Source organism: Manis pentadactyla, chromosome 1 (assembly GCF_030020395.1).
Source record: "Manis pentadactyla isolate mManPen7 chromosome 1, mManPen7.hap1, whole genome shotgun sequence".
Taxonomy (NCBI): domain Eukaryota; kingdom Metazoa; phylum Chordata; class Mammalia; order Pholidota; family Manidae; genus Manis; species Manis pentadactyla.
Window position 1 is genome coordinate 204,622,119 of NC_080019.1, and position 17,215 is coordinate 204,639,333.

General features: G+C 39.7%; 1 protein-coding gene across 4 annotated transcripts in view; it reads left to right on the top strand.

Moving 5' to 3' along the window:
* VGLL4 (vestigial like family member 4) overlaps window positions 1–17,215 on the top strand; it is a 174,205-nt gene that overhangs the window by 84,172 nt on the left and 72,818 nt on the right. The window contains exon 1 of one of the 4 annotated variants that reach the window (XM_057506600.1): window positions 8,406–8,442. The exons of 2 other annotated variants lie outside the window; for them this stretch is intronic. In XM_057506600.1, coding sequence (XP_057362583.1) covers window positions 8,421–8,442 — 22 coding nt within the window. In that variant the 5' untranslated portion in view covers window positions 8,406–8,420. Of the gene's footprint in view, window positions 1–8,405; window positions 8,443–13,515; window positions 14,057–17,215 lie in introns of those variants that run through there. One more of the 4 variants, XM_036911374.2, reaches the window with a different exon arrangement.

The window sequence follows — 17,215 nt, forward strand, 5'->3', positions numbered from 1 at the left end:
GCTTCTAACTAACTCCTGGTCTCCAAGATTGGACATTTTAAATATTCTTAAATTTTACTTTTGTCCCGAATCATCACTTAAAGTTCACTTACTATGCCTATGAAAAAAATCGAGTTAATATAAAAAATTATACTTTATGTCTAAAGAAATACTCCAGAATGCCTTGTCCCTCAACCCTGCTCTGAAATCCTGTTCTTTTAAGGGCCCAGGCAAATGCCACTTTCTTTGCAAAGTTACACCTAAGTCCCTTCAAAACATAAGATCTCTCCCTTCTCTGCCTCCTGTTGTGTGTAGTTCTTGTGGTCTGTCCTCAATTATAAGCTCTTCAAGGACTGGGGCTGTGTCTTACTCATCTTTGGCCCCTGTCTCTTCCAGCTCAGTGAAGTGGTGCTGCATTAATACAACATGCTGTCCATACTATTTAGGAGATGTCTTGCCATATGCCTCGGGGCCCGAAGACAAGTAAACAGTACTTGGGGGCATGAAAATTATATCTGTGTTGAGTGTAAAGTCTAGATCTTTACCTCTGTCCTGATCCTGGGTAGGATCAGTTTGTGCCTGAGGCCTGGAAGTAGGTGTCAGGTGTGTGTGAGAGGGTGTTGTCACATGTCTCTGTTTCTAGGGCTCAGCAACATTTTTCCATCCATAAGGAAAACTCCAAGTGTCTTTGTGTAGTGGCTTCTGCCAATAGGCAAATAGCACTTTTTGGCTCTGCAAAATATTTTCACATTCACATTCATGTACAAGTGCACATACTAGGCATTTAAACGTTTTCTAAGTGCATATTAGGCAAGCTGTTTGGACTTTCTTTTCATTCAGTGTTAACTAAATGTGTATTTAAGAGTGAGAATCGAGGGTATGATCTTCCTTTCATGAAGAATAGTGAGCCACATGCCAGGTGAATAAAAGGAAAGGTCTAGAAAGAGTTCATGTATTCCTTTTTTCTAGTTTATTAATATTGGCGGCTGGATCCTTAACTAATCATGATACTAAAACAGCAGACACATTGCAGTGCTGTGTCAGAAGATGATTGGAAGGTGTTGGTCCCCGTGGTAGCCTAAATAGGAGGAAGAAGGCTTCTGTTTTACATGTCAGCCTTCCAAAGGAAAATTTGTTAGTTACCTTTCCATGGTGGTGACAGGCCAAACGCCAAGTGTTTTAATCTGCTCTGTGGAAGCTGTTGACTTTAAAGTGTCTGTAAATAAAATACGGCCATTTGGTTTTTTTTCTGCAGGGAGTAAACACCACTCAGTGTGCAGGTGCAAAGCTCTACTTTCTCATGTTTTTCTCTCTCTTTAAAACTTGTTTTACTGGAATAGTGGGGAAGAGAGAGCAGGGAGAGTCATTTATTTCCACACAGTGTTAACTGGCATTGCTACAGCAAGGATCATAATTTTCTTCTTGGCAGCCTGTGCCATGGGGCTGGTAGCACAGATATCCTGTTACAGTAATCCTCGGATAATCAGACTTTCAAAGACCACTGATAGCCATTCGAAAGTAATAGGATTATACCTGAAACTTTTGTGGGTAAAGTGGTTAGGCCCCTTAACCCTCTAGTAACTGGCCTCATTTAACTAGAGACAAGGGTTTTAGATCTTTTCATCCTTATTGAACAGAAAAGCCAGATTCCTTCTTGGTAACGTACTGCTTTGCCTCTCTGTTCTTCCCCGGAGAAGCGTTAGAACTTCCAGTGGTTACTTTAAGGCCTCTGGATGTTATTGTTGGTATTGTTAATTCAAACCATCAGGAAAATGAGCTAAACAATATCCTTCATGTCCCTTGTTATGATAAAAATGTCTCTCTCTACTCTTTTTACACTGGGAGGTTTAGTTCTCTCTCTCTCCCCCACACACATCCCTTCAGTAAGAAAAAACAAAGAAAAACAACCAAGTCCAGCAGAAACAGCCCTCTCTTAAATAATAATTACCATAATTTATTATACAAAATATGAAATTCTGTCAAGATTGCACATGAAAGTGGCAACCTGTGGTCGGGTGGGGAAGAGAGGCACCCAAAACCCTGAGATTTCAGGCTGATTCACACACCATAGAAGTCAGAGAGAGGAACGTTGTTTATTGAATTGGTATGATGGTATATTAGAGAGAAGACACGAGGCTTGTGGAAATGTGTAAGTAAATGTGGCACAGTTACTGTGAAATCAGCAGATAGATCTGTAGCATTTGATCCCCCATTTTTAATGCAGTCTGCAGGATATGCTTTTGTTTCATTTAAATAATGGCCAAGTAGTCAATGTGAATTTTGAATATTTGACAGCTTTTAGGGTCAGGATGCTAAATTTAACAGAGCGTGCATTACAATCATACTTTTAAAGTTAAGAAAAAAAGATATGTGTAGATTCCTTCACAGACACACAGCCTTCTTAAATTACATTTCCCTCCTCTGGATGCACGGATGTGGAATGTGAATTCCTGGACTCTCCTTTCAGAAATCCACACGGGTCTAATTAAGCATAAGGAAACTGCTAACTGGCAAAGAGACGACCTTTGTTCCCACTTTTTTATAGGTGTTGTTTCTGTTTGAAGTTCTTTGGGAGTCAAGGACTGGGTGGGCAGGGTGATCTCCCTGTCTGAACAGGCTGCGATTCTTGAGGAATACCAAGAAACCCCATCATCTTTTAAGAAGAATAGCGGTAATAATTTAATTCCCTGCATTTGTATGGATTTTGTCATTTGTGGACCACTCTGATAGCCATTGTCTCATTGGGTCCCTGGCAACCTTCTGTGACGGGCAAGGGAGGTCTTATGATACCCCTTTTGCTGATAAGGAAATCGAGGCTCAGAGAGGTAGAATTCCTTGATCAAGAGCACGTGGCTAAGTGTGGTTCCCAGTTGGACGAGAACCTAACTTTTCTGTCTGTGTATTTAGTGCTCTTTGTTACTGGCCAGCCAGTCTGAGATGGGAGACACAGGGTGCTGTTGTTGGGCTCAACTCCCAGATCTGCTCTTTCTCCTTTGCTGCCCCATGGCTTCCCCTGTGGATGGCCGTTTCCTCTATTGCCCTTGGTCCCTAGGTTGGTCCCTAATTCCTAGGCCCACTGCTCTCTCTCCATAGGGTCTGCTCCCCTCCCCAGGGCCATGGCTTATTGTTACTGGGGCCACTGGTCAGCACTCAACTGGGAGGCTGGACCATCACCGTCACTGTCTTCCAAGCCCCGCTAGAAACCTCGGTGCAGAGCTCACCAAGCTGTTAGTGGGCTCCCCCTTCTGACTCCCCTAGACCTGATCCAGAAGGCAGGGCATCTGACCCTTCTGGCTTTTGCCCACTCTCAGCTTAGATTCTAGAGTTCTTCCTTCTGTGGTCTTCAACAAGTCTTTATTGAACACCTTCCACGTGCCAGGCATTGTCAGGAGCTGGGAAACGGTAATGAGGGGCTGGGAGGGAGACGGGCGTTAGGCAGAGGAGCCATGAATGTGGCGTCAGCCACCCAGGTCCTCTGGAGAGAGGTTCCTGGTGCCGAGAGTCTAAAATCCCGCCGTCAGCAGCCTTAACTAGGCGTGCACGCTGAGGGATCCTCCTCTGCCCCTCCAGGAAGTGCTCTGGCCCCTCACACTCCACACATCCCTACCCACGTGGGGAGAACCTGGAAATCCTGGTTTGTATATTTTCTTGTCTTAAAACAGTCAAGTGTTCATAAACAGGAAGTTTATAAATTTCTAGTCCTTTTCCAGCCACCAAGCATCAGTAGTTTAAGAAGCCATGGATGAGGGTTGGTTTGTTCTCCCATTTAAAGCAAGATGAATCGCCAACATTCAGATGATCTGGTTCCCAGCCCGGCTTCTTACACTGGCTCATGTCGCCCCCTAGTCCTGCCCAGGAGTAACTCATTTGGATGTTGAACTGCAATGAATGAAAAGTGAAATGCAATGAAAATGCTAAATTAAATCCAGAGTCCCCAGTCAGAGGTCCTGTACCCCTAGGGGTGAGAATGACGGCAGGGGTGGGGGCTGTTTTCACGATGTACTTTTGAGTACAGCTGTTACCTGGGTATATATTCAAAATACATCTTTCTTGACCCCACTGGACCCCATCCCAGGTTTACCTAATCAACTTTCAGATAAGGACCTGGATATCCATGGCTTTCAGTGTCTTCTGCACGATTCTAAGGCACGACAGGGTTGAAAACTGTTCTTCGAGTGGATGGATTTCTGGTGGCCCTAGAACTGTAATGTCCTTACAAATAGAAGCGTCAGTGAAAACATCTGAAGGGGAACTGACAAGGCAGTGTTGGCAAATCCATCCTAGGAAAAATTAAATTGTGTGTGTTGTGAAAAGAATTTGATTGTATTATTTCATTTAACTAGACATTTGCATCAATAGAATTTTATTCTATTTTATACTACTAAATATAGTTGACTTAGTTAAAAAAAATCTGAACCATCTGCTTGCTTTAGGAAGACTGCCTTCCCTCATTGGGGTTTCAGGTCCGAAATTAATCCAGGAAACTCTAAATACGTACTCCTATCGGCATTGGGGCATATACAAGGAAAAATAAGACACAGATGTAACTTGAAAGAGATCCCAGTATGGTGAGGAAGATGGATTTGTTTAAAATATTTCAGGTACAGGTCTTACAGGTTTATGTTAATCTTAACATTGCAAATGATCTGTTTTTCATATGCAATTATTATCCCATTGCTTTTTGAAAATCTAATATGAAACTGGCCCCTTGCAAGTTAACAAACTTAATGGACTTTAAAAACTCTTATTTTAAGTTAAAAAAAAGCAAGACATTGGTTATAGTGGAAAAATCACAGCATCAGATCATAGATCTACCACTCGTTGTTGTTTGGTTTGGACAAAGTGCTTAGCCTGTCTGACAACTGTTTTCTCATCTCTAAAACAGTGATAGTACCTGATAGCATTGTTGTAAGGGTTTAAAAAGAAGCAAAAAATGGGAAAGAACCTAGCACAAGGCTATGTACCATGTCCAACACTCACCAACTGTCCTTTATCTTTCTCTCCCTTCCACTTTAGGGAGAAAATGACCTTTTGAGACACTAGGAAATTAACCTCTTGAGCTCTACCAGCCACTTGACTATATGGCTAAGGAGAAAAATTCTAAAAATGGCCTATTTAGACCAGGGTTTCTCAACAGTGGCATAATTGCCATTTTGGTCCAGATAATTCTTTGCCGTGGGGTCTGTGCTGGACACTGAAGCATGGTAGGCCGCATCTCTGGCCTCCATCCACTAGATGGAAGCATCCCCACATTGTGACAGCCCCACACTGCCAAGTGCCCCCAAGTTGGGGGAAGCAAAATTGCCCAGGCTGAGAGCTACTGGCCAAGAGCCTTGCCCTTCTGTTCTATGTGGTGCCTCTTTATCCTTCTGCCTGTTTTAAGCATTTAAGAGTTTTACCATCAGTCAGAGAAGGGCAAAGTAAAACCACAGTGTGTGGCTGCCCCATACTTACCAGAGTAGTGGGAATGAAAAAGATGGAGGAATGTTGGCAAGGATGGGGAGCCATCTGAAGTCCCATGCACTGCTGACAGGACTGCACTTAGGTCCAGCTGCTTTGGGAAATGGTTTAGCAGTGTCTCCCTAAACTGAATACATACTTTGTGTCCCGGTGTATCTCCTACTAAGGATGTCTGTGACAGAAATCCATCCTGTGCTCACCAAAGACATGTGCAAGAATATTTGTAGCAGTGGTATTTATCATAGCCCCCAAACAGAAGCCACCTAAATGCCCATCAACAGTAGGGTGAAATGTCATGTATTAGAATAATGGAATACTATACAGCAATGTAGATGAATGATTTTTCAGTTACACATAAAAATAAGAGTAACATTCATAAATACAATGTTGAGTGAAAGAATCCAGCCACAGAAGAAAGCATGGTATATTATCCTATTTATATAAAGTGGCCAAACTAATCTATGCTCTTAAAGGTTAGGAGTTACCTTCCAGGATTAGTTACTGGAACAAGGCACAAAGCAGGGAGGCATTAACATTCTCTCTGTGAAAGTAACTGGTGTGGCACCTGTTTTCTGGACTGGATCCTGACTGGTTGAAAGGGTGATTCTGAAGGTGGAATGATGCTGCATAATGAAGTGCTGTGAAGGCAAATTGAACTCTTGGTGGCAGATTGGGTCAGACACAGTGACTCTCAAGGATGTTAGCCCTTCAGATGTTAAATATTTGTGACTTTCCCTTCTCCCCATATTTTCACTGTGGAAGGTAGTTCTGGACAACCTTGTAAAAATACATGTATGGATAATTATAACTTGGGAGCATGAGAATATAAGAATTATATTTTATTCGTGAGCTTTCTTTGGGATTTACTGCACCAAAATTGTTACTAGAAATGAAAACTACTAAAATAATAATTTATGTTTGTAAGAAAACATCCTGTCAACCTTATACTAGTTGTGAAATTAACAAGTGTTTTGCAAGAGATTTCTCCTTTCTTGGGGATGCTAATTGATTAAATTCCTTTCCCCAGTACTGATAGATATAAAACATCAGTCCTAAAATATTTGCTAGATTTAAGTAGTGATTACTTTATAATGTATATAAATGTTGAATCACTATGTGATACACCTAAAACTAATGTAATATTGTATGTCAGCTACACTTCAGTAAAAATATAAAAATAAATAAAACAGTCCTATTCTGCACTTTAAAGTACTATTTCTATCGTTTCATCAATAAAGCATATTTCCTATTTAGTCATTTGATAGCAATTGGTTTTATTAGTATTTTAATTTTTACAGAACTCAGAGTGTAACTCTTTGTTAAAGGATATTGGCTGTGGTTTTTTAAATTAAATAACATAAGGGCTTTTGGTGTTTGAAATGGAATATACATCAGGTGAGAACAGCCCACGTTATGTATTCTGTCTCATCAAAATTGTCATTGCAATTAAAAAATCTCCCATGGAGGGCGCTGTTGTATTGAAAATTTAAAATTTTAATCTGAAGAACCATTTTAACTTTTTAAAAAAAAGTACATATATTTGTGCTATAATCCCACTATGTTACAGTAAATAATGTAGCACTACTTAATGGAAGTGGAGAGTATTTTGTTAGAAACAGTACTGTTTTATAAACAGTAAAAGTCAAAACATATAGCTTAAATGTTACTTGTTTTTATGAAAAATTTGACAAAATACTGTGTATTTTTCATTGTCACTTCAGGGTAAGTAGCTCCAACTTAGAGAAATAAACAGTATTTTATGATGTATTTAGGAATTCTTTCCTTGAAAGAAAACATAGTAACATAGGAGATTCAATAGATATTCAGGTTCACATCCCTGATACCTGAGGTATTTGAAAAGTGTTTTGTTTTGGTATCTTTTTTAATTCAACAGCTATGTTGTTGAAGACCCACTGAGTGCAAAGCAGTCTTTATAATCTGATAGAGGAGAGATACATAAATTATCTCATAGTTTGCCCTGTTTTAGAATTAAATGCAGATACAGTGGAATAAAGAGATTAATTATAGTTAATGGGGTTCCTGGAGAGGGTGGGGTTTGTTTTAGCTAGGCTTTTAAGGAGCCACAGAAGTCTGATTCCAAATAATATTTAACTCAGTTTCCTAAGTCTTCTTTCTTACCAGTCAGTGCTAGGTTTTCTTTTAAACCCTTTTCTGTGCTTTTGTCTTCTCACAACCTAGTCTTACTAGTTAAGACAATTAGATAAAAAAGGGAAAGTGCCTTGATCAGTCATACTTTACAAGCATCATCATTATGATTATTGTCAACTGTTCATATTATACTGAGGAATGTACCCATAAATGGCAGTGGGCTCTGGAGCTCCTGGTTTCACTGATACTTAGATCGAGGTGTTGTCAAACTTACTGTCTTCCTTTGGTAAAGTCTGTTTTGATTATTATCCATATATCAGGTTAAAGTGGTTTTAAAAAAAATGTGTGGTAAGAACAACGACAAACTTTAGAATGAAAGCATTAGCTGAATAGCTAGCTTTCTGGGAAAGAGAGAGCAATTGAATCCAGTAATGGAAGCAAAATGCCCAGCAGAGTTATTTGTATTTCCCAGTGTCTTTGACGAGATTATTGTTTAACTTAACTCTAAAATACCTCTTTCCTGCAAGTGCTCTAGTCAAAGCATTTTATTTTTTTTAAAGTGTCTGGACAGCGATTTTGATCAGTTGGCTTTTATTAAGCAGCTTACAGTTTTGTTAATTCTATTATAACTGGTAATCAACTCTAGCAAATAGAACAATTTAACCTAGTGATTAGCCTGGGCTTCCTTCTGTCATTGTTCTACTGTCATTATTCCACAGAGGTGCTGAGACACTGCCACAGTGAGCCTTCATGGAGCACTTAACTCTGCTGTGGGAGCTTCACACCAAGCTGTAGCTTACTTTTCCTTCTCTCCAGAAGTTTATGGTCTAGTCTGGGGAACTGATACGAATCCATGAAGAAACGAGTCAACAATGGAAGGCAAAAAGCATATGCGTATGTGTTTACGTGCTCTAAGAGTTTACAGTATGGAGAGTTTCTTTCTCCCTGTGGCTTGTTCTTTAGGACAGACATATCATAAACATTTTTGGATTTTAACAAAATCTGAATTTGGAATTTTATTATCTATAGTTGTTAAATATAAATCAAAAGGAGATATTATGGTGTTTAAAAATAAGATACAACGGTCCATTGCTTATTCTTTACCAAGGTGTATTTTCTCATTATGTACCTGTTTTTTATTAAGTAGGGAACTTCCTTTACCCTCCCCTGGATTATGTATGAAATACACTCTTTGTAGGTAAATTAGAAATATAGGAAAAATGTCAAAATACTCACCACTCAAAGATAGGCACTGATAACATTTTGGTATTTCTTTATAGCCTTTTTTATACATATATATATATATATATACACTCCTTTTCTGTGTATGTATATACACTTATAAATATCTAAGCAAAATTGGCATATAGTACACATTACTTTATATCCTATATATTTTCAATTAACATGTGGTATTATTTCTTTTATATATAATATAGTATTTTCTCATGTATATTTTTGAAGGAATTATAATGGCTGCATAATATTCCATCATTGATATACTACTGTTTTTTTTTAAATTTTCTTATATACAGTGTTATATTGGTTTCAGGTATACAAGGTAGTGATTCAGCTGTTATCTACATTATTAAATGCTCACCGCAACTAGTGTACTTACTCTCTGTCAGGATAGGAAGATATTGCAGAACAATTGATTATAATCTCCATACTGAAGTTTTCATCCTTGTGGCTAATTTATGTCATGATTGAGATTCTGTGCCTCTCTCCCCTTCACCTGTTTTATCCCCAACCCCACTCCTCAACCACACCCCATGGTAACCACCAGTCACTTCTCAGTGTCTCTGAGTCTACTTCTGTTTGTTTGTTTTGTTTTTAGATTCCACTTATAACTGAAGTCCTGTATACACCACAGTTTTAAATGCGTTTCTTAATTTTGGACTTGGTTTTCAAGTTTTCATTATTATAATAAAAGGTTGATAAGCTGGATTTAGTGACTCTTTGACCAAATCTCATTATTTTCTTAAGACCAAGTTCTTGAAGGAGAGTCCAGTGCAAGGAAAAGAATATGAACATTTTCCACACTACAGTGGCTTGATGTGAATGCCAGATTGCACTGTGGAAAGGCATTATTTGTTTACACTTCGCTAGCAGTGGACACAAATTCCAATGGCATCCTGCCTCAGCATTAAATAAGATTGAAAAATTATTTTTTGTTATTGTTGTTGCTGTTAATTTGGCAGATGGAAAAATCACCAAATTTTTAAAAAATGTGTCTTTATTAATGAGGTTGAATGGTTTTTCAAAAATGCATTGGCCCTTTGTTCCTCTCATGGTCTTTAAAAAATTTTAAAAATATTTAGAATCTTTTCTTCTTTCTACTTGTAAATGTTCTTTATGTACCAAGAACAGTTATCCTTCATCCTCCAAAATACGTTGCAAATATATTCTTCTGTTAGGTGGTTTGATGTGGCTTGATGTTTTGAGATGTACAAAAACATACAATTTGTATGTTTACTCAAATTCTTCAATATTTTCCTCTGTGACTTCTTTCTTTAAGACTTTTTTTTCCAGACTTAGAAAATGTTTCTGTATTCCAAATTAGATAGTCTGAACATATTCTTGTAGTTTTAAGTTTTTCAGTAAAAACTTTACAACAGTATCTGCTTAGTGCTGCTTTGTACTTTCTACCTCCTAAAATGTATTTCACTTTATGTATTTAGTTTTTATTAAGGTATCATTGATATACACTCTGTGAAGGTTTCACATGAAAAACAATGTGGTTACTACATTCACCCATATTATTGAGTCACCCCCATACTCCATTGCAGTCACTGTCCATCAGTGTAGTGAGATGCCACAGAGTCACTACTTGTCTTCTCTGTGCTGCACTGTCTTCCCCATTGCTTTACGTTTTAAATATCTGATAGTTCAAATTACTTCATTCCTAAAAATATCTTCCTAATTTTTTGTGGGTAAAATTTAGAACCATCTTTCCAATTTCCTTAAAAACAGTCCTGTTAGTACTTTAGTTATGAATATATTAGCCTATGCGTGAACTCGAGAAGCACTGACATCTTCCAGTATTGAGATTTTTTAAATGAATGACTTGATTGTGACCTAAAGTGCAGTCAAAATCTAGAATGTTCCTCAAATGTGAGGACTTCTTGTCCCCAAAAGATGCTGACAGAATCCAGTATGAGACCTGGTCAAGTTAGATGATTCAGTGTGTGCTGGGAGTGGGGCGTATGGGAGAGGGTGGAGGATCTACTTTTGAGATGTTTTAATCTTACTGATTTTATTCAACAAGTATTTATCAATGGTCTACCATGTGCCATGCTTATGCCGGACTGGCCTTGAAAACGTGAAGAAGGCGTGGCCCTTGTTCTAAGGCTTGGTCAGTATGGACGCGTGAACACACAAAATGATAAAAACTGGGGAGGAGATGGAAGAGGACAAGGGCAGGCAGGATAGGTGTATGCCAAGTCTTAAATGGATGTTGCTGGGTAAGACAGGCTGGAAGAATCTTCCATGAGCCAAAAATGTGTGCGCTGAGAAGTGAAATAGTGCGATTTTAAAGCAGGGAGTCCAACATGCTTGAAGCTAAGGTGAAAGAGGAGCGGGATGGGGAGGCCCAGGCTGTGGAGGGCATTGGAGCTAGCCGTCCTCCAGCACTGAGCTGCTCAGACCATCTGGGAGGAAGACCAGCTGTTTTTATGTGCTTGTTTCTTCCCCCAGACTTTGTTGCAGATGGATACTTTGTAAAATTCAATAAAACAATAACTAGCAATATGAAAAAATACAACCCTTAATTTTTAAAATTAAGATTTGAGAGACATAAAACAACTGTCAAATTGCTATACAGGTTTTAAAATGTTCACTCTCTGTTGATGTGTCTGTCTCTTGTGGATAGTGACAACTAGGTCTTGAACCCCTCTGTGGACCACACTGGCATCCCAGATCAGTGGGAAAGACGTGTCTAGGGGCTGGGAATTATACCACAGATTCTAAACACAGGTCAGGGTATGCTGCGGACTGTGTTCGCCCAGAGAACCATATTGTAAGTGATACAATATGAGAACCATATTGTAAGTGATACTGAATCACTGGAGGGAAGTTACTAAATGCTGTACTCATATCTTTACAACTGTATTTTTTGAGGCTGGTTAAATCACTATATTTTAAAAGAAAACTCTCCTCAAAATTAGGGTATAAAATGAAGTATCTTAACGTGGGTAATTTTCTCAGCCTGCATAATTTTTTCAGCAGTGGTTCTCAACCTTGGGTTCTCAACGCTGTGACTCTGAAAAATGATGCTGATGCTGGGTGCCACCCATTCGGGTTAGTTCGGGATGCCACCTCAGTGTGAGGATTCCTAAAAGCTTCATATTGATTCTCATGTGTGGCCAACTTTCTCCCATAGGAGCTATGCTCATAATGTTTTCTGATTGAGAACTTAAGTCAAAGACCAGAGGACAGCTACTGAACTCTAAAACTGTCAGTTGAATTTGAATCTGATGCTGAAAGATAGTTATTGTTTTAAGGGCAATAATCTTGTGTATACTCGATGATCTGAGTTTTCTTCTGACCTGCCCTGCCAAGTAACATTATTTTAATTACAATTGATGGTATACACATCTTTCAATAGGACTTCTTTAGAATCTAGGATATGTAATCTAGCGTTGATAAATATCTTTGTAAATTAAAGCTTGTGAAATCATGAGTTTTCTGTTGTCTGTTGCACCTGCTACTGTCCTGGTTGCTCTTGTTGGAGCAGTGATGGCACCAGGGAGGGCTGTTGTATTACATTAATCTCCAAATAAGATTAGATTAGAATAACCTGCCATGAACATGAACTTGCCTATTTACTTTGAGTGCACCTATTGCTGAATTTTTAACATAATGTCTTGAAATTATTTATGTGACTTTATTAGAGTATTAAAATCTCAGGTCTTGGTCTATAATAGAGCACACTCCTTGATATTTTCGAAGTCTCCAAACAGCATACAAAACTATCAGTAGAGAAATGCTTCATATGGTGAACTTTTTAGTCTGTTTACAGTCCCAAAAGCTAGCTGCGATCTGCAAAGATAAGATTGCTTTTTCCTGTTTTCCTGGTGTGTTCTTCATGTGCTAAAGGCTCTAACATTCAGTGTCACTCATGTCAGTGAACAGCTTTCGGGCACCTACTTGTGCTAGATTTTAGAGATGCAAAGTTTTACCCTCAAGTCCTTCCACTAAGGGATGACATAGAGGTATGCTACCAGCCTCTACACAGATGGAACGATTTTTATGTGCAAAATTCAAATAATTTTACACAACCCCTGCCATCATTTCCAGTAGGCTTTGGTTTTGGATGCATCAGCCTTACTTGCTTAGACCTCTCTTTCTTTCTGTTTCTCTCTTTCCCTCCTTGCTTTTCAGAAGGTTGTGATGTTAGTAGTGCTACTGTAAAAGTAGATCTACCAACTATTTTGGGGGCCATGGCCGATCATTTATTCCTTTTGAGTCTCAGTTTCCTGTGCTGTAAAAAAATGATACCGTCTCCACCCTGTTCACATGAATTGTGATGAAGATGATAAGAAGTTACATCTTTTCAAATAATTAAAGTGTAAATGGACAATATATAAAGCAATTTTTAAAATAAAACTAAAAAAAAAAAAAGAAACCTTAAACAAATATGTGGTACATGTACCACCTCAAAACACTTTGGGTTTCTGGAACCCAAACGTGAAGACACTCCAAACTTAAACTCCATGGAAGCTTGCCTCCATGATGGATTTTTTTTTTACTTTTTACTCAGCTCCTGAAAAAAGAAACTTCCTGGGTTTTTCTCTTTTCCTCCTATGGTTTTGCAGTGGCCAGGCTGCTTCCTGTCAGGAGCAGCTCTGCCACGGCCCCTCGGTCCGGACCCTCCACCTCCTCTTTTTCTTTCAAGCCCCTCCACAGAGACTGATCTTGTGCAGAAAAGATCCCTGACATTTGCAGAGCTCCAGGAAGGCAGTGAGCATGCTCGGCGCTCCTCCCGCCGCGAAGAGGAAGCTCGTTTCCGTCCGAGTCGCAGAGCGGGGCCAGCATGTCAGCGCGGCCAGCTTGCAGCGGGCGGTGAGCACGGCGAGCGGGGCTTTGTCCTGGGAGATGTGCCGCCCGGGTTTCTGCTCTGCGTCCGAGGAAGGCTCGTAAAGGCTTCTGAAACGGTTTTTAAATGCTCGATTGAGGATACAAAACGTACACCGCCTACAAAGAAACCCTTGAAGGGTTTTGTGCCAGTTTGATTTTTTATGCGTATCCCCCCCCGCCTTTTTTTTTTTTTTTTTAACTTTTACATTGTTTTGATCCTCCGAGGCCGGGCCTCTGTCTTTGTGAAGTTTTAAGAGAAGAGCCAGGAGCTGCTCAGCAATAATTGCTTTTGAAACGTACTGTTTTTGGGCGAAAGCAAAGAGCTGGTTTTCTGTGCTAGCCCAATAAATGCTATTTATGAAGATGGACCTGTTGAACTACCAGTATTTGGACAAGATGAACAACAATATCGGCATTCTGTGCTATGAAGGTAGAGGTTGCGTTCTAGAAATGGCTTGTCTTGCTTTTGTCAAGGCCCCTCCTCCTCGAGGGCGCCGAACGCTTTCTGTGCGTTTTGTTCTCTTTCTTGGGATTTTAGGGTGGTTTGGAAGGGGAGCGGTTATTCAGGACTGTTCTCAATACAAAGTTTGTATCTTTGCCTTCAGGGTTGGGGGGCGGGGAGGCGGGGAAATATAAACTGAAAAGTTAGCTGTATGCTTGCAACATACTAACTCTTCAATTTTTAACTCTTTAAAATGTGTTTCTTTCTGATATCTATTGGTGTTCGGTTTAGAGGAAGAATTTACAGGACCCAAGTAAAAGTTAACCGTGTGGAGCTTTTTTCCCCCCTGGAATACTTATTTTAAACATTCACCATCTACAGTATTCCTGTTGTATTCCAATAGCATTTTGGATTTTCGTGTAGAGGAGAACAGAAAGTCACAGTTGAGTTTTTGTTTTCGGGAGTGATTGTTTCAAACAGTGAAGAATTTTTCTGTTCACTTTGGGGGCTGGAAGGGCACCCGTGTCGCAGAGCACAGACTGGCTCTTTGTCTGATTCCCCATTTCCTGTACAGCTCTGAGAGCACTCTGACACTGAAGGATGTTCCCTCCACACTCCAGTCCCTTGTGGCAGTGATTGCACAACATGCCAGCCAGAAAGCTAAATTAAAAGGGGCGGGGGAAGGGCGCTCCGTTCTTAGTGTTGATTACCTTCTACTAAACCCTGAGGTGTTTCCCCACTGCGTTGGAGTATTTCAAGATGTCTCTGTTAGTAAGAAGAGAAAACGCCACTTAGTCTGTTGGAACATTATCTACGTGCGATTTGAAAAAGTGGTAATGGCCTGGGTTTGAGTGGCCGGAGAGGCATCTCCGGGGGAATTCAGCTTGGCAGAGGGACTGTTTTTAGTTGTAACCATATACAAATCTGGGAGACCTCTCCTTTCTGATTCAGTAGGAGCAGTTTCCATGTTTTCTCTTACAGTGAACTGAACATTTCTCTTGAAAAGAAGCCACTGGAGAAATTTGGGAGGGTGAGCCAACCCGCTGGTATTTTTCACGTAAAGATTTCAGGCCTGTTGCCTAATCAGTTGAAAACTTACCCTTTCCCCTTCAAGGAAAAAAAAATCTCATTCATGTTGCTTTTTTATTTATCTCTATGGATAAGGATCTCTCACTTACGGTTTAAAAAGGTGGGTTTTTGTTTTTGTTTTTTTACTACTACTTGTCCTACTCATGAGAATTTTGGTGAATTGCTTTTTTTTTGAATCTGCTGCTTTAAGTTATCTTGCTTTTGATGAAGCTCATTGAAAAGGCAGACTTCTTCCGAATGGTCTAAGCAGCAGGTGATTGGTCTTGTTTCCTGTGAAATTAACGTTGCCCTTTGTTTTTAAAACTTTTTCTCCCCAGGGTACAAGAAATTTAAGACTTTTAAGATATTTGTATTGCCCTGTTTTTGTCCTTGAGTAATGTATTTTCAAACCACAAAACAGTGATCAGCCTTAGAGAGGAATAATAGGGATTGCTAGGAAATTGATACCACATTAACTTTTTGTCTCCAGTTGGTGGTCGTGAAGAAAAGCTTATGGAAAGCTTGTCTAGGTTGATTTGTTTTTGTGTAGTCTCTGATATCCACGAGAGGAGCCTTCTAGCTTCCCTCATTTGGGAGGAAGAAACTTTGATTTTGAAAGTTGAGTAGATATGTGGGATGATTTGCCATAATGTATTTGCTTTAAACATCTATTTTTCCTTATTATGAGAGTTAACATTATTTTAACACCAAAATAAATACACAGGAAATGAAGAAAAAAGCACAAAAAAGCACAGCAAAATTGGAGTGGTGTTTGTAGTGGGTTGTTTACGTCCTAGTGGTTTTCTTAGTGTAAACACTCCACACATCTGCTCTGAACTCAAAGGGGTGTTTTGAAGATGGGCATAAATCTTAGATGGAAATTTCTTTGTAAGAAAAGTTGGAACACTTACCCTTCTTTTAAGTTCTGACACTTTGAGACTATGCGTATTAAACATAGCTGCTCACCAGCATTCCCGGGAAGCTATTTAGAAAATGGAATGTACAGTTGGTAGGCAGCATTTGATTTCGCTTAGGGCACAGGCAGATTCATAAGGGACTCAGGAATAAGGGGCAGATTAATTTTCAGAATTCTTAGTTTTAAAAACTAAGGTTTTCGTGTTGGTTATTCTTCTAAGCTAGTTATATTGTTTTTCTGAGTTGTGTTAACTCTACTCTGCAAAATAAATCAGGTGTCTGCATCATCTTTCTTTAATCTCTCTAGCAATTTACCCACAGGTCCTTTTCAGCCAGTTACCTTGTAGCATACAAGGTGTTCCTGAAATCCCACATTTAGGGTGGACCCAGTGGCTTCGATATGGACTCTGCTTGGTGACTTTCCTCGCACTGATTTTCACCCCAGTAGCCTGTAAGTGTAACTGAAGAGACAAGGAAAGAATTTAACCACAAGTAGTAGGTTTGGGGTGGGACCCATTGGGGTGGGAAGAGATTGGCAAAGGGCAGGAAAAATCTAAGTTTGGCTTAGAAACTAATTATACCTTCATTGGTGATGTGAAAGTTAGCAGAACTCTGCTTGTGTTAATGTCTCTTCACAAAGCTCCTGGTTATTACTACAGTCTACAACAGTTAACCAGTCCGTCATTCCTCACCTTACTGACTATTCAAATTATACTCAGTTGAATCCTGGTTTTGCCTCTATCTCCATGAAAAGGCCATAGTCCAACCCCAGCCTTCACTTTTATCCTGTGAACTCCTGAGACTGCTTCACAAAGGGACTGAAACCTCATGAAGCAGGGCACTCCTTCGTGGTCCCCGCCGTGTCCCCAAGTTCTGGGACAGTGCCTGAGTTGGCTCTCAGAAGTGGCTGACTCCACAAACCTAAGAGAGCTCTTCAATGGCGGTTGTAGTCACACTGTATTAATTTAGCACTTAATTACATATACTATTGTGTATTCTCTAATTATTGCAGGACTCTTCGGGGCCTTAGATATATCTGATCCATTTGCCTTGTTTTGCCAGGGAAGCTGAGACCCGGAGAGGTAAATTGTCCTTTGAAGTTTATTCGAAAGTTTGTAGCAGAATTGAATTTCGTGACAAGCTGGTGGCTTTGAGTAGTCTCTG